This window comes from Amphiura filiformis, unplaced genomic scaffold (genome assembly GCF_039555335.1).
Source record: "Amphiura filiformis unplaced genomic scaffold, Afil_fr2py scaffold_191, whole genome shotgun sequence".
NCBI classification, from domain to species: Eukaryota; Metazoa; Echinodermata; class Ophiuroidea; order Amphilepidida; family Amphiuridae; genus Amphiura; species Amphiura filiformis.
In genome coordinates, this window is record NW_027305655.1 from 78,611 (window position 1) to 91,934 (window position 13,324).

General features: G+C 38.1%; 1 protein-coding gene across 1 annotated transcript; it reads left to right on the forward strand.

The window, feature by feature from the left end:
• The first annotated feature begins 507 nt into the window (after positions 1-507).
• On the forward strand, positions 508-8,438 carry LOC140145272 (uncharacterized). The gene is made up of 3 exons (XM_072167036.1): positions 508-2,621; positions 6,787-6,896; positions 8,075-8,438. Exons 1-2 carry the CDS (start codon positions 1,156-1,158, stop codon positions 6,860-6,862), a joined length of 1,542 nt encoding a protein of 513 aa, XP_072023137.1. The 5' UTR covers positions 508-1,155; the 3' UTR covers positions 6,863-6,896; positions 8,075-8,438.
• Positions 8,439-13,324: the final 4,886 nt, after the last annotated feature.

Here is a 13,324-nt window from a genome sequence, read left to right on the forward strand (position 1 = left end):
TATTTTGCGCTGTTCATAAGACTCATCAATCTTGATCATGGTGACATACATGCATGCATAGGTCCGGCACACCATGCATGCATGCCACTGTCGCTTGGACTTGGTTGGTTTACCCAGCAGACGTTGGCCTAGCCCTAGACGGCCCACTCATCAAAACAAAATTGACTGATATAATTAAATGAGGTCTTATGAATTACGCATTATAAAATATGATTGTGTAAGGTAGGCTTTTTGCAATCATAGTCATGATAGTGTCAAATAATTGGGTACTGATAAACATTAATATTAATTTTATCAGTCATGACATTGTGTCAGTAGGCCTAGGCCTATAAATTATTTTAATATCCTATTTCATGATTTGATTATTTAGCCGTTGTTTGTTGTTTGACTTGCGGAATAACAAAAACTGAATGATTTTTGCCAATTATATTTAAGGCCAATTAGCCGAACAAATTATAGCTAATTTTGCTAGGCCTTGGCATCACTCATACTCATCATTTTTTGCACAACATGCATAGCTAAGGCTAACTTAGGCTAGGCCCTATACATGATTATAATACTAGGCCTATGTGTGGTACAAATATGTAAAGCTGAATTTATACTCCATCACTGAGCGATGAGCAATTGATATCTGACCGATGAGGTTGCGCACTTTTTTCAACGCAACAAAAAGCGCCATAACTCATTGGCTAGAAACCAATTGCTCATCGCTCAGCGATGGCGTATAAATTCAGCGAAAGTGTTCAGGGCTTAAATAACAAACCAAATATGTTTCGCAAGCTGCGTACTTTTATGCCTATTGAGAAATAAAAATGTTAATGTACTGGTTTACTCATGAACTTTTCCACTTTTTTCTCTTAATTTCTACAGGAAGATCTCATCGACAAGCTTGGCGAGGTTGCTGTTAAAGGGCTGACCCCAGGATACACTAACCTTGTGTTTGGGAAAACTGACTTCCCTGGTTCTGTTTTCTCTGTTGCAAGCGAAATTGGTGTGCTTACTGAAAAGCACCAAACTGGTAAGTGGCAATTTTTCCACAAATCGGTACAAGAGTTTTGTGCAGGGTATTTTCTCTCCAAACGTGGAGAAGAGTTGGACTTATATCTGAAAGATATTCAGTCCCCAAAAAATGCCCTGAGCATAGCACTAGTGCTGATGTTTGCTGCGCAATGTGTGCCAGCTGCACACAAAATTGTGGAAAAATTGGTCACAATCTTTGGTGACATGGATTCTGACAGGTTTTACTCGGAACAGTTGCCATTTAACGAGACCCGGCCAATTCAAGAATTAATTGAATTGTGCCTGGTATGCAACTCTGAAGCCCAGAGTGATAATATAGACTTGCAAAGTTTATTTCCCTCTGGCAAGGTCTTGTTTCATGGCATCACTACCAAGGCTGCAAATGCATTAGGCTACCTAATGCAAAGTAGTAACAAGCCAGAATTCAATGAAATCGTGTTGCGTCCAATTGCGCATGCAACAGATCCAGTTGTTCAGTTTGGTGCAACCGCTGATATGTGGGATTCAAAACAGCAAGAAATAAATGCCGTTCCTGATGAGAAAATCAAACAAATCACAGAACGATTTCTTGCTGTTAATCCAAACACAAGTGATGACATCCTGAGTAAAAGCCCTGCAGCTATAGCAGCATACATCAGCTGTATCCAAGCTAGCGAGGGCCTACCAAGCACATCAGAAACTGATGTGTCTGGTATATTCAATAACATCCACCATGTCCAATTGGAGGTCCTCGATGTTGACTTCTTCCCACTGCATGACAACTTTGACATACTGTGTAAGAACATTGAGGAGGGTCATTTGTCTTCACTAAGGCGGCTATATGCAACATCAACTGCACCTAGTGGAGAACAAATGACCAAGCTTGCTCAAAATGTCCACAAAATGCCATCACTGGAGCTCCTCAATATCTCACAAAATCCAATCGAGGCTGGGAAAACTATTCCTGCATTATGTGAACATATCAATAAATGTACGGAACTGTGCGTGTTGTATGCATCCGACATGAATGCACCAGCAAACGATATGTTGACATTGGCAGAGAATATCCCAGCCAATCTTACACAGTTGACTATCACCGGTAATGAGATGGATGATGCAGTAGCAGTATGTCTTGCCAACTCATTACCATCTGCAATGACTGATCTGGATATCAGTGTGTCTGGTATGAGTATGAGTCAACATGACGCTCTACTTGAGTCTATTCATACCAGACTCACGAGTCTAGAGGAGCTGTGGGTATATGATAGCAGTTACGTGGTGAGTTTGGTAAGGCATATGGCCAGCACATTCATGTCATGCACACAATTAGCCTACCTATCGATGCGTGCTGAAGAAGAAGACGAAGAAGAAGAGGAGGAGGAAGACGAAGAGGAAGAAAAGGAGGAGGAAGAAGAATTTAAAGAAAACGAAGAAGAATACGACGACGACGAAGAAGAACTCGATGTACAGATAATTCCTGACGAGTGTTTTAATAACTTTATCGATGCCTTCAAACAATCCACGAGCATCACGAAACTGACGATGTATGGCATCAGTTTGACATTGCAACAATTCAGACAGTTATTGGACACTTGCAGACACAAATCTTTGCAGCAATTATCGTAAGTTTATACCGTTATTTTAGTATTATTTTGTCTCGTATTTTTAAGCTTACCTAATTTTAAAAAAATGCCCGGGCCTAGGCTTGAAGCTTTTAGAAATACGTTTCAAAATGAGCAACTTTATTTTAATATGGCTTGTGTTTACAAACAAATACAATGCTTATAATCACTATTAATTGTTTGTCTGTTTGTTTACTGTTTATTTTAACATTTAACCTGTTTATTTTTGGGTAAAAAAGCGTGCATAAATTGGCGTGTTTTGTGGAGATTTTTTTTTCATGCAAAACAAAATTCAGTGGCGGCGTAGACGTGGTAGACCCTGGCAGCATGCAATGTTTATAATTATTTTTGGCATCAACATCTGAGTGTTTACAAACAAATACAATGCTTATAATCACTATCAATTGTTGATCTGTTTATTTACTGTTTATTTTTACATTTTATCCGTTTATTTTGGGGTAAAAAACGTGCATAAATTGGCGTATTTTGAAGAAGTTTTTAATTTTTTTTCATGAACAAATTCAATGTAAAATCCATGAATGATGCTCGTGGCGTGTAGGGGTGTCTGCATGCAATTTATATTTTTGGCTTCGACACCTATCAATGCCTATTTGGCTTTTGTTTACAAACAAGTACATTGCTTTTAATCACCAGCAATTGTTTATCTATTTATTAACTTTTATTTTTACATTTTATCTGTTTATTTGTTGTAAAAATGCATGCAGAAATTGATGTGTTTTGAAGTGAATTTTTTTTCGTGCAAAACAAATTCAATGTACCGTATTTAGTTTTTCGTCACCCTGTCCCTGACTGTTTTTGGCATCAGCACCAGCACCCAGTCTAATTATATTATATAAATTTGGTGAATATTTGAATGAAATAATTATGAAATTTCATTTTTTATGGAATATGTAAATCTTTGCAGGAATTATGGCAAGTTTATACCGTTTTTATACCATAATTTGTTTTCAAGGTATTTCAATCCCCCATAAAAAAAAACGTAGTGCAAACAACATTTTTGAGGTAATTGAAAGGACGCATGGGCAAAACAACACGCACCAGCAGGGTAAAGTCCGTTCTTACTCCACATCGCAGCGATGCGATGCTATAAAACTGAAATCTGAAGCCCGGTCCTGACTCCACATCGCAGCACGATGCGATGCTATAAAAACTGTAATCTTAGCCAGGTTTTTACGAGCTCAGCGGTGAAAATTCTCATCGCGCGGTGGAAACTTTGGTCTCGATGGAGTTGAACAATGTTCAACTTTTTTGCATCGCGATGCGATATCGCAGCCGTACACGCTTCTGATTGGCTGCTGGAAAATCAAGGTCGGTAGAATGACCTTAAAAGGAGATGCAGATTGCAGACCCCACATGCTTTTAAAACATCGCAACATCTCACGATGAAATTAAAATGTACATTTTAATTTCATCGCGCGATGCTGCGATATTTGAAAACCATCGCATCGCGCTGCGAAGTGGAGTCAGGATCGGACTTTAGCCAGGTTTTTACAAGCTTGGCGGCAAAAATTCTCATCGCGCGGTGGAAATCGGTCCGCAATGGAGTTGGATTTTGTTCAACTTTATAGCATCGCGATGCGATATCGCAGCCGTGCACGCTTGTGATTGGCTGCTAGAAAATCAAGGTCGGCAGAATGACCATAAAAGGAGATGCAGACCCCACATGCTTTTAAAACTTCGCAGCATCGCGCGATGCTGCGAGGTTTTTAAAGCATCGTCGCATCGCGCTGCGATGTGGAGTAAGAATCGGACTTAGACGATGTGCGTTAGACATTCTTGCTCAAGGTAATTCTATGCACGTGACTTTTTGACGTGCGGCAGGGATTTTTCAATGCACGTTTGGGTAAAAAAGGGCTTTTTAATGAGCGACAGGCATTTTGGAGGAACTATCATACCGTATTGGGAGCACGCGTTGGTAAATGACACGCACCAGGGCTTTTTGCCTCACAGCAGGCATTTAAGTTAATTGGACGCATGGGTGAGTAAAAGATGCGTGCGGTTTTTCTTAAAGTGCGGATGGAGGCAACTTGATATTGGAGGATTATTTCGCTATGCGACTAGCAAACTTTGATTCTGTAGTAACATGTGCTAAAAGTCGTAATTTATCGCTCAATTTTGTGTTCTTGCCAACAAATGCTGGATGTACAATGTATATTCTGCCCCCATGTGCAACAAAACAGGATAGCGCATTTGCCATGTAGTACTATTACATACGTGTACATAGTGGTGCAATTTTGAGTCGGTAATCTTTAAGTATAGGCCTATTATACATTGTAATATCTTTGAGGGCGGCAGACATTTTAGAGGTAACACTTGCGTGGGTTAAACGACATGCTCTGGGTCCTCATGATGTGTGGTATGCATTTACGCGGTAATTAGACGCACGTGGCAGATAAAATGGCAATTGCCTGGGCTTTTGATGTGCGGGAGGCTTTTTGAGGTAATTGGATGCTGTGTGCACCCCTGGGCATTTTGACGCAAGGTAGGCAATTGGATGCACATGCAAGTAAAATGATGCACCCCAGGGCATTTTGACATGAGTCAGGTATTTTCCAGGAAACTGGACACACATATGGGTAAAACGATTAGCGCCAGGACTTTTTTGACAGGGGACAGGCATTTTTAGGTAATTTGACACATGCGTGCATGTTTTTAAAAAACAACATTTTTGAGGTATAAATTGCTTTGTTTTTAATTCAAAACTCCATTACCAATTGACCTAATTAGCACAACGCCCAAGGGCTTAGGCAGCCAGCCGTGTAGGGAGTGTTTTACACACCCAAATTTGTAAACACACACCCAGTTTTTGCCCACATGGCCTATTACACACCCACTTTTTTTAACTTACACACCCAAACCTTCAAATCCTGCCTAAAACCCTGACCCCTCCCCTAATAAGTGCCCCTACAGAATTGTTTGAGTGCCAAACGTATAGGCCTACTGTCAAATGCACCTGAACTAAATTCCATCAAATATCTGAATAAGACCTTCTCTAAACCTCCCAGTTTAGGAATATGAGGATATAGACATTTCATACACTGCATTTTGAATGTTAAATGCCTGTAAAAAAATTAAATTCCCAAAATTTTAATATAAAGCACCACCTGAAAGCATGGAAGTAATAGACTATTACTATTACTTCCATGCTGAAAGTGAAACCTCCCAGTTTACAGTTTAGGAATATGATGATTTAGACATTTAATACAATGCATTTTGAATGTTAAATGCCTGTAAAAAAAAAAAAATTCCCAACATTTTAATATAAAGCACCCGGCACCTGAAAGTGCCGGCGCACTACTTAGGTTGATTCACTATTTATTGGCATATTTACTTATTTATTTGTTTAAAATTATTTATAGGTTAATAAATGCGTCTTACTTGTTGAGAGTGAAATTGTACAAAATAATGCATGTGTACTGAGATGTTGATGCGTCTAATGCACGAGCCCGAAGGGGGGAGTGCATTAGACGCAGCAACATCTCAGTACAAGTGCATTATTTTATACAATTTTTCGAGCAACAAGTAATACACATTTTTAACCTATTTCATACACAAGATAAAAAGTCATGATTTTTTCTAATTTAATAACAAAATTGTCACTAAAAATGTTGGAAAATACGAGCAAATATAAATGCATCACCTCGCAAGGAAAATGAATCAATCCTACGTGATGTGAATGCGGCAGGAAGCACTGCTGCGTGAAAGCACAGTGTGTGTCCGTGCAATTATACAATATTAATGCACTCCGTGTATCTTTCTAACGGCTTTTCTGATTGGCTATGTGGTTCTAAGAGTGTATGAAACAATGTTAAGTGGTACTACGGCCATTATTTTTCACACTTTGTTGACAAAATGTTCATTTCCATATAAATTATTTCATTTATAACATTTATTTTAATACTTCAGTTATCATGACGTTGCCCTTGGCTTATATTGAGCTCATCAACTCCTTGAATTGCGCATTCATGTGTAGCCTATATTACGTACCGTATGCCCCTTAAATTTGACCTTCAATGCAGCCAGCAAAACCTCAACCTGACTTGTACCATGTTGTACCCGTATCCATATAAATCTTTATACTTCATTTATATAAAGGATGCCATTTCATAATAATTATTTGAGAATCCTTGCTATCATTTCACAGGTTTGACAGATGCTCCCTACCAGCAGGTCTTGAAGATAGTGAGCTGGATGATGATGAATTCCTCCTTCTTGATTAGCATCCTTACACACTAGCATGACTAGGCAGCCCAGGTGAGTCAAATGAAATCATGTACAAAATATAAATTCTTAACTTGTGTAAACAGACCCTGGAAACAGACCAGAGAGATACTACAGATAGTATACAAATATTGACTGCTATGAGGGGCATGGTTAGGTTATAGGCCCAAGGTGATCTCAAACCATGCTATGACCCGAGGCGCAGCCGAGGGTCATAGCATGGTTTTGAGATCACCTTGGGCCTATAATTTTAACCATGACCCGAAAAAAGCAATATTTGTTTTATATACCTCATTAATATAGGTTTTTGTCATCTGATTGGTTAAAAGGCCTATATTATTGTTCACAGGCCATGGTAAAATTTACCAAGAAAGTTTTTTGTTATGAACCGATCGCGTCACCGCAACTGGCAGGCAGCGGCGTCGGTGCCGTGTGGAGGGCATAGCTAATTCTATGACAGCACTTTTAACCAATCAGATAACAGGAATCTATATGAGGTATATAATATACTTTATCAAGCAGCAGGCAAGCGACTAGGGCAATGCAAACAACAGCGACAGGCCTACTTCGGATCGCAAATATACACTTGTACAAAATTGTTGCAGCATTTTTAGCAAAAGTTAATCACCTAGGTATCTTTACTAATTTGAACCTGCTGAATCCAAAAGAGAAGGTAAGCAAGCGTTATTTTGAGTCTATGACCTTCAAAGTGACCCCAGAAATTACCCCATAGGGTTATAGTTATACAGGGGTCAAAAATTAAACATGTTTCGATTTCACTCATTAGCATATCAAATTATCCGTCTGGTTGTAAGGATCACAAATATATAAATATTGTCGATGTACAACTTGTGGTTGGGGACTTATGTGCCAAAAATGGTCGAAGGTCAATTTGTACAGGGGTCAAAAACTAAAGTTGGTCCGATTTTCATGAAATTTGTACCAAATTGTTTGTCTAGCTTCAGGCAGTGAGAAAAAGATTTCCACTATCTGTCACGTATCGTTACTCGGGTAGAAATGATAAACCAATTTAACAGGACAATTGCCATTAGAACCTATAGGCCTGTAACTTTTTTGCCACATAACACATAGTGTACATCACAGATAATAAGTAACCCTATCATTCAGGTGCTGTTTGGACATCATGGTCTTCATTGATTGCTCAGCTAAAAAAAAAAAAAATGTTATGAATTTTATTTTGTTTCTTACAGCTATGATGACAGACAGTCTAACCAGCCAATACAGTAAAACATGCAAATAAATATGTGATTGTGTACAGCATCCTATGATTAGAAAAAATTCAAGAATATACTACCATATTCTATTCAGAATGAAAACCTTGAATGACTGATGGTGTACCCCAGAAGACAGAATAGCCAGCATCCATATTGACACTTTGTACGGTCATCTCAAAAGCGAGTTTATGCAAAGTATAGAATGAAAACCTTGAACATCTTATGGTGTACCCCAGAGGACAGAGTAACCAGCATCCATATTGAACTTTGTACAGTCATCTCAAAACAAGGTTATATGCAAAGTATAGAATGAAAACCTTGAACAACTGATGGTGTACCCCGGAAGACATTGACACTTTGTACAGTCATCTCAAAACGAGTTTATGCAAAGTGTGGAATGAAAACCTTGAACGCTTATGGTGTACCCCAGAGGATAGAATAACCAGCATCCATATTGAACTTTGTACAGTCATCTCAAAACAAGGTTATATGCAAAGTATAGAATGAAAACCTTGAACAACTGATGGTGTACCCGGAAGACAGAATAACCAGCATCCATATTGACACTTTGTACAGTCATCTCAAAACGAGTTTATGCAAAGTGTGGAATGAAAACCTTGAACGTCTTATGGTGTACCCCAGAGGATAGAATAACCAGCATAGCATCCATATTGAACTTTGTACAGTCATCTCAAAACAAGGTTATATGCAAAGTATAGAATGAAAACCTTGAACAACTGATGGTGTACCCGGAAGACAGAATAACCAGCATCCATATTGACACTTTGTACAGTCATCTCAAAACGAGTTTATGCAAAGTATAGAATGAAAACCTTGAACGACTGATGGTGTACCCCGGAAGACAGAATAACCAGCATCCATATTGACACTTTGTACGGTCATCTCAAAACGAGATTATATGCAAAGTGTGGAATGAAAACCTTGAACGCCTTATAGTGTACCCCAGAGGACAGAGTAACCAGCATCCACATTGACACTTGTATGGTCATCTCAAAACGAGATTATATGCAAAGTGTGGAATGAAAACCTTGAACGCCTTATAGTGTACTCCAGAGAACAGAATAACCAGCATCCACATTGACACTTTGTACGGTCATCTCAAAACGAGATTATATGCAAAGTGTGGAATGAAAACCTTGAATGTCTTATAGTGTACTCCAGAGAACAGAATAACCAGCATCCACATTGACACTTTGTACGGTCATCTCAAAACGAGATTATATGCAAAGTGTGGAATGAAAACCTTGAACGCCTTATAGTGTACTCCAGAGAACAGAATAACCAGCATGCATCCACATTGACACTTGTACGGTCATCTCAAAACGAGATTATATGCAAAGTGTGGAATGAAAACCTTGAACGTCTTATAGTGTACTCCAGAGAACAGAATAACCAGCATCCACATTGACACTTGTACGGTCATCTCAAAACGAGATTATATGCAAAGTGTAGAATGAAAACCTTGAACATCTGGTGTACCCCAGAGGACAAAGTAACCAGCATCCATATTGACACTTTGTACGGTCATCTCAAAACAAGATTATATGCAAAGTATAGAATGAAAACCTTGAACGTCTTATGGTGTACCCCAGAGGACAGAGTAACCAGCATCCATATTGACACTTTGTACGGTCATCTCAAAACGAGGTTATATGCAAAGTGTGGAATGAAAACCTTGAACTTCTGATGGTGTACCCCAGAGGACCGAATAACCAGCATCCATATTGACACTTTGCACCGTCTCAGACGACCTTCTGCTTGCAAAGTGTTTGTTTTGGGTTTGTATTCTTAATGCATGCTATAATTACCGCATATATATACGCCATGTGGAAAGTGCGAAAAACAAAATGTCCTTTTGGGCATGTGTTTTGCTTGGATAACCTTATTAGTAGCAAAAGATTGCAGATCCGTGCAAAGGGTCAATTGGATGGTCTACCAGAAGGTGTCGAAGATGTTGACTCACTCAAGACCAACAGGTTAGTAAGAGTAGTAAAATTACACATTTTGAGAAACTTTACTATATCGATCTGTAGATAGCTCTAAAAGTACACATAAGAAGATTTTATAAATTACATGATCCATGCTGCAGAGTTGCACACTATTTCCTGTCTTAGTGCTTTATGCTATCTACTGTAGACAGCATTGAATGCCCATGTTTTCCTATACATATCTATAGTTATAGCAATCATTTCTCATGTAATGAATGTCATGAAGAAGCAGCTCAAAGTGGTGTTTTAAACATCATTTAAATTTAACTCTTAATCAATAAGTAAATGCTAATTTTATCAACAGAATAGATATCACAGAACCAATACAGAGCTTGGTAAGTCAGTCATGAAATAATCATGGAAACAAGCAGATAAAAGTGACTAAAACAATGGTATTTTGGAGGGTGCTTGTACATCCAACCTCCTATGACAAAGGTTAGGCACGCTTTTGGGAAAGAAATGTTTGCTCATATCTACATGTATAAGCCAGGGGGTGTATTAAACTAATGGAGACAAGATCAGCTCTTTTATACAAATGTATGTACGTGTTTTGCTATATAGTGATAACAATCATTTCTCATGTATGAATCGGCACAAAGTGAAGTTTTTACATTTATGCCAGTTTTATCAACAGATAAATACATATCACAGACCCAATGCAGATCTTGGTGAGTCATGAAATCATGAAAACAAGCAGATAAATAGTGACTAAAACAATTCTATGCTATTTGGGAGGATATGCTTGTACCTCGCCTACCTCCCATGGCAAAGGTTAGGTGCACTTTTGGGAAAGAAATGTTTGCTCATCTATGAAGTCAGAAGTGCAACTAGCTGAGACGAGAGTAGCCCCTTTTTGGACCCTGTTTACCCATTAGTTCTCAGTTACTGCCCTTTACTCCTTTGGAATGACCAAGCGTGCTATGGGTATATATAATGCAGCTATACTTGTATTACCCTGTTGTATTGTATTTACATGTGGGAACATTTGGTTGAGCTGTCACATTACAAATCTTTATTAAAATATTCTGTATTACATGAATTCCACAGCTACAGAAAACTCTACCTGCCATGCAAGAAAGATAGCATCTTTCAACGCAAAAACCTGAAAACTCTCTACAAGAAAAGCCAATCTACTGGAAGGTCTCAGAGCGAATGGTAAACTGCATCACTGTGAAACTCGATCCTCATTCACCATGTTCGCCACACAAATGAAGCTTTCTACAAGTGGAGAAGAAGGTTAGTTAAATATTTCACTTGATGACACCAACATAATAGATCTCCCTTCAAACAATATATGTTCTTTTATGAGTGAAAGATAACAAAACTACAAGACAATATGTGATGTGTAATAGTCCTTTATTTGATATAATAGCATTTAGCGTCTATCACGGGTCTATCAGTTTGCAGTGGTGCAATTTCTCATTATATACATTATGGTAATATTGATCTGGCGCATTACAACTCTGTGTTAAAATAATATTGTATTGTGTGTATTTCACAGCAACAGAAAACTTTGCCTGCAAGAGAGGGAATCATCTTTCACCACAAATCGTACAAGAAAGCCAATCTACCATCAGGTCTCAAAAGCTAACGGGTAATGAACTGGGTCACAAACTCATCATTCGCCACGAAAATGAAGCTTTCTACAAGTGGACAACAAGGTTAGTTAATAGTAGATCCTACACATAATGACATCAACATTATTAGATAGATCAACAGAAAAAAAAGTGTGAATAATGAGTGAGAGATAACAGAACAACGAGCCTGTTTCTGACGTGATGTCAAACCTTGATAATGCATTATTTCATTGTAATAGCATTTGGCATCCATCAGTTTGCAGTGGTGCAATCTGCAATTTCGCATTATTTACATTAGGCTAAAAAAAAATTGTTTGTTTGTCCTCCACAACCATTTGAAAATTGGTGCGGGCGGGCGGATTTTTTTTTTGTTTTGTTTTTGTTTTTTTTTTAAGAGCATACAAATTTTCCTATTTTGTGAGTTGATATTTAAAGTTTTATGTTTAAACATGGAAGAGAATATTGAAACATAAAATAAACACAAGACAAAGTATTTCTGAATGAGTTGCATACTTTATTTGTTTTCATAAATACCCCAACTTATGTTTGCTTGTTATCTGCTTTTGTAAATGTCATTAAACATTGTCTGCTTTTTGTTAGATGCATCCTGTTTTGATGGTAAACGTGTTGACCTTGCAGTTGTCATCAATACTTGAATAGCATCCGGCTTGTCAGTACTTCTAGCTGTCGTTGCAATAGGAGGAATGTCTGGTCGTATCATTTTGAAATGCACATATCTGAACTGCAAATCGGCAATGGTAGCCACTGTTTCAGTAGGAGAAACAGTATACTCCACGGTCCATTTCTTTTCTCCCCCACCGCTATCTCCAGGCCGGTAAATTGATCATCAGCAGTAGCCGGAACATCTGACATTACATTATTAAATAATTCCCGTAAATTTAGGGTTATATGGCCCCTTACACCGCGATCTACAATCACTTTCCTTTCGCAAAGAAAACACATACGCAAACTCGTGAGGTCGCCATGTTTGGACTGCATCACTTGAACGTTGTTATGCAGACAATATAAATCACCACACCACGTGAAAATATTTAAAAATCAAAAAACTATTACATATATCATTCAAATATGTATTTCAAATGTATGAAAAATATTTTAATACAATGTATTTAGTACATTTTTGTAACTTGTGAGAAAAATCGGTATATTTACATTTTTCACCCCGCGTTTTTGTCCACAAACAACGCTAGCTATACGATATAAATTCAGTTCTTTTAATAGTACGATCGCCGAGTACACATTTCACAACGAAATATAGATTTGTATAGTGAGTTTGGACATGCGCCACACGTATGATATGGTCTGCGTAAAATGCCTAAATCAAGACGTAAAAGTCGAGAAAGGTAGAAAATCCAACAAAATCGATGTTTTTAACTTACAGTTTTGGGGAAAATGTTAAAAAAAAAAAAAAATAGAAAAAAAAAGTTGTAGGCGCGGGCGTAAAAATAGGTGCGGGCGGTCGAGGACAAACAAACAATTTTTTTTTTAGCCTTATGGTAATATTGATCTGGCGCATTACAACTCTTTGTTAAAATGTTGTATTGCTTGTATTTCACAGCAACAGAAAACTCTACCTGCCTGCATGAGATGGTATCATCTATCTCCGCAAACCGCATACA